The sequence below is a fragment of the Melospiza georgiana genome, chromosome 2 (assembly GCF_028018845.1).
Source record: "Melospiza georgiana isolate bMelGeo1 chromosome 2, bMelGeo1.pri, whole genome shotgun sequence".
Classification (NCBI taxonomy): domain Eukaryota; kingdom Metazoa; phylum Chordata; class Aves; order Passeriformes; family Passerellidae; genus Melospiza; species Melospiza georgiana.
The window spans coordinates 708,399-712,369 of NC_080431.1; the positions used below are offsets into that span (position 1 = coordinate 708,399).

Below are 3,971 nucleotides of genomic sequence, written 5' to 3' on the forward strand. Positions count from 1 at the left end.
CGGACAATAATAAAGCCCAGAGGGCCGCAGTCCGGCGCCCCCGGCCCCGCTGGAGCCCCGCTGGTGTCCCCATGCAGTTCCACGGTTGAACGCAGGGGGCGCCGCCGGGGCTCCGCTTCCCCCATCCCACGGGGGCCCCTCGTTTGGAGGGGGTCCGGGGATGGGGGATCGGGTTTGGGGACCCCCTTGTTTGGCGGGGGTCCCGGGGTGGGGGGCCCCCTCATTAGGAGGGGGTCCTGAGGGGGGGTTAGGAAGGGGCCCCCTCATTAGGAGGGGGTCCTTGGGGGGTGGTGGGGGGGTTAGGAAGGGCCCCCTCATTAGGAGGGGGTCCTTGGGGGGGGTAGGTAGGTAGGGCCCCCTCCGGAGGAGGGGGTCCCGGGGGGGGCGGGGGCGGGCCCCCTCCGGGGGAGGGGGCCCCCGGGGGAGGGGGGCGGGGCGGAGGGGGGGGCATTCCCCCCTCCTGGCCCCGCCCCCCTCCTCCGGGCCCCCTCCCCCGGACGGGGTCCCGGCCCGGCCCCCTCCCGGGGACCCCCTCCTCCGGATCGGGGCCCGGGGGGGGAGGGGGGGCGGGTGGGGTGGGGGGGAAGCAGAGGGGGGCACGTCACTCTGCGCCGTGACACATACGTACACGTGTAAAACAAAACACACACACGAACGGCCCTCCCCGTCCGGCCCCCCCACCCCACCCGCCCCCCCTCCCTCCCCCCCCGGGCCCCGATCCGGAGGAGGGGGTCCCCGGGAGGGGGCCGGGCCGGGACCCCGTCCGGAGGAGGGGGCCCGGGGGAGGGGGGGCGGGGCCAGGAGGGGGGAATGCCCCCCCTCCGCCCCGCCCCCCTCCCCTGGGCCCCCTCCCCCGGAGGGGGCCCGCCCCGCCCCCCCCCCGGGACCCCCTCCTCCGGAGGGGGCCCTACCTACCTACCCCCCCAAGGACCCCCTCCTAATGAGGGGGCCCTTCCTAACCCCCCACCACCCCCCAAGGACCCCCTCCTAACGAGGGGGCCGCTGTAACCCCCACCCCGGGACCCCCAGTGTGATGTAGGGACAGCCGGAACCCCGGCGGTGTGGGGCGGTGCATTGAACTGCAATGGGGGGACCCGCAGAGCGGCTCCGGCCCGTGTGGGGACCCCAGCGAGGGCGGGGGCGCCGGGCTCCGGCCCTCAGGGCTTTATTATTGCCCGGCACCCCGCGCCCCGCGGCTGCGAGGAAAGAAGGAAAGGGAGGAATACAGAACGAGAATAGGGGAGCGGGGGGTACGCGAGGGGAAGGCGGGGAGAGGTCGGGGTGCGCAGGGCAGCAGGGGACGGGGCAGGGGGGAAGGCAGGGTAGGGAGGGAAGGGGGAGGATGGAGGAATAGGGTAGGGTTAGGTAGGGATGAGCAGGGTAGGGATGAGTAAAGGAATAGGGGGGTGGGATGGGAGCGAGGGGCGGGGGGCGGCCGTAGGGGGGGAGGGAGGGGAGGGCTAGGGGGGAGAGGGAGGGGGGGGGTTTGGGGGGGGGGTGGGTGTGGGGGGTGGGGGAGGGGAGGAAGGGAGGGGAGAAAGGAGAGGTGTAGAGAAACAGAAATACTAAACAAAAGAAACGCAGAAGAAAATAAAGAGAAACAGAGATATAGAGCCCCGACCGACAGCAACCTACCCCGCCGACCTCCGAGGAGCAAATGGCTCCGCCGGGCCCTCCCCGCGCCTTAAATCCCCCAAGGCCCCGCCCCGCGCAGCCGCACTGGGATCGCTCACACCTGTGCAGACCCCGCCCCTCGCACCTGTGCCGGCCCCGCCCCCGGGGACACACCTCCTCCCCGCCCCCCCTCCCGCCCATAAAAGCCGGCCAATCCGCGTCTGTCCCGCTTTCCTCGGGAATGCTCGGCTCGGGATGCTGCGGGAGCGACGGTCGGAGCGCTGCGAGGAGATCCGGATCGGGGGCTGCTGCTGGTGCTGCGTGGGGCCCGAGGTGCTCAGGTAAGACCAGGATCTGTGTCTGGGTTCGGGGGGCTTGGGTCCTGGTCCTGCCCGTGTCTGCTGTGGGAGGCGGGCAGGGTGTGGGTGCTAGTGCTGGATGGTCGAGGCGCGACTGAGCCCGGGATCGGACTGACATGGCTGCAGATAGGGAGAGCCGCTCCGGGACGGGCGCTGGGACCGAGCTGGGCGCTGCTGCTCCTGCTCCGGCCAGTGCGAGGCTGGGGTCCCGCCGGGGCTGGATGGTCGGAGGCGGGACTGGGGCTGGGATCAAGACCGGTATCGTTGCAGGGGGGAAGAGCCGCTCCGGTATGGCTGCTAGGACCGAGCCTGGTGCTGCTCCTCCGGCTGCGGCCAGTGTGGGACTGGGATCCCGCCGGGGCCGGATGATCGAGGTAGGATCGGGACCAGGACCGGACCAGCATCGCTACAGGTAGGAAGAGCTGCTCCGGGACGGGGGCTGGGACTGAGCCGCCGCTCCTGCTCCGGGCGGTGCGGGGCTGGGGTCCCGCCTGGGCTCTGGGCCGTGGGGAGCCGGGGCTATGGTGGTGCCGGGCCGCCAGGAAGACGGCGCTTCCCTGGAGCAGCTGCTGGATCACGGCTGGAAACGGGTAGGGCAGGGGAACCGCCTGTGGCAGCCCCGGGACCCCCCGGGCCCCGCCGCTCCCTCAGCGCCGCTGCCCGTCCCGCGGGGCGCCCCCTGGCGGACACGGCACCGCTCCTCAGCTCTGCGGGGACACCGAGCCCCCCTCACGGCCCGGCAGCGCCGCGGCCACCGCGCTCCCCTGTACCGGGACACCGCACTCCCCTGTGAGAGCCACAGCGCCCGCATCCCCCCGCTCCGTGTCCGCATCCCCGGGGGATCCCCGCCGAACGACCGGGGCTGGGGCCGCTGCTCCCGCTGCGGCTGTACCCAGTGTGGGCCTGGAGGAGGCCAGAAGCCCCCGAAGGGCTGGCAGCCCTCACGTCCCTTGGGATCTGCAGGAGGAGCTGTGCCTGCGGCGTGCCGAACACACGTCCCGGTGTGGGCACCGGGGTACCGGGACAGCGCTGGCACAGACACGGCTGAAGCGCTGCCTGTGGCCCCGCAGCCAGGGGCTGCTCTGAACAGGCACACGGAGATAGCTCAGCCCAGACAGACACCACCGACAGCCCAGAAGGACCCCGAGGAGCAGCGGGCATTGCCTGGAATGGAGGCACGGGCCGTTTGCAGAGGGGCTCAGACAGCAGTTCCCGTTTCTGACCTCCCAGAGCTCCCACACAGCTCCCAGGTATGTCTCAGCCACCCCAAATCTTCTCTCTCCTTTCCAGCCTGAGGCCATTGTTCCTCAGCAGCGCTAACACCAAAGCCATCTTCCCTCACAGATATGGAATCCCAAGCAGTATACCTGGGAGATGCCTCAAAATCAGAGGTTCAAGCGGGATGAAGTTTGGAACTTCCCAGGGAGTCAGCTGAAGTGCAGAAGTGAAGGAAAACTTTTGCAGGTGGGTCCCACTGGAGGTGTGCTGAAGGCAGGGACGTGCATCCCTTTCATGAGGGGTAAAAATGTGCAGAGGCTGCTGCTGAAGCTCTGAAAGGAGCTGGGCTTCTTCAGGGAGAGGTCTGCTGCTTCAGCACAGGCTGGGAGTGCATCCAGCCACTGCCTTGTCCTGCTTTAAAACATCAATGGGAGCCCGAGCTCCAGGGGTGGGGGGGTGAAATCAGCTGGGTTCCAGGGAACTTTGTCCAGTGACCCCAGGGACATCAGTGGAGCCGGGGGATGAGGGTTTTAAACAGCAAGTTCTATGGAATATAGACCTGTCCTTGTCCTGATCCCACTCAGCTTCCCTGGAACCTCTGCTGGCTCCTGACACAGCTGGTGTAAAAGTGGTAGCTCTGTGTGGGAATTTCCACTCTCCATGAGTTGCTGTCAGGTTATTCCAGCAGGAATTCATCAGGGAATGTGGGGCTGTGGGTGTAACTCACCTGAACTAGCAAAGCTGATACCAAACCCCAAATCCAGACACCACGTAGAGAAC

The 3,971-nt window shown here is 68.8% G+C and overlaps 1 protein-coding gene across 1 annotated transcript; it reads left to right on the top strand.

The window, feature by feature from the left end:
* Positions 1 to 2,494: 2,494 nt before the first annotated feature.
* Positions 2,495 to 3,527, top strand: LOC131095525 (uncharacterized). The gene is made up of 2 exons (XM_058043399.1): positions 2,495 to 3,223; positions 3,318 to 3,527. Exons 1-2 carry the CDS (start codon positions 2,495 to 2,497, stop codon positions 3,525 to 3,527), a joined length of 939 nt encoding a protein of 312 aa, XP_057899382.1.
* The last annotated feature ends 444 nt before the right edge of the window (positions 3,528 to 3,971 follow it).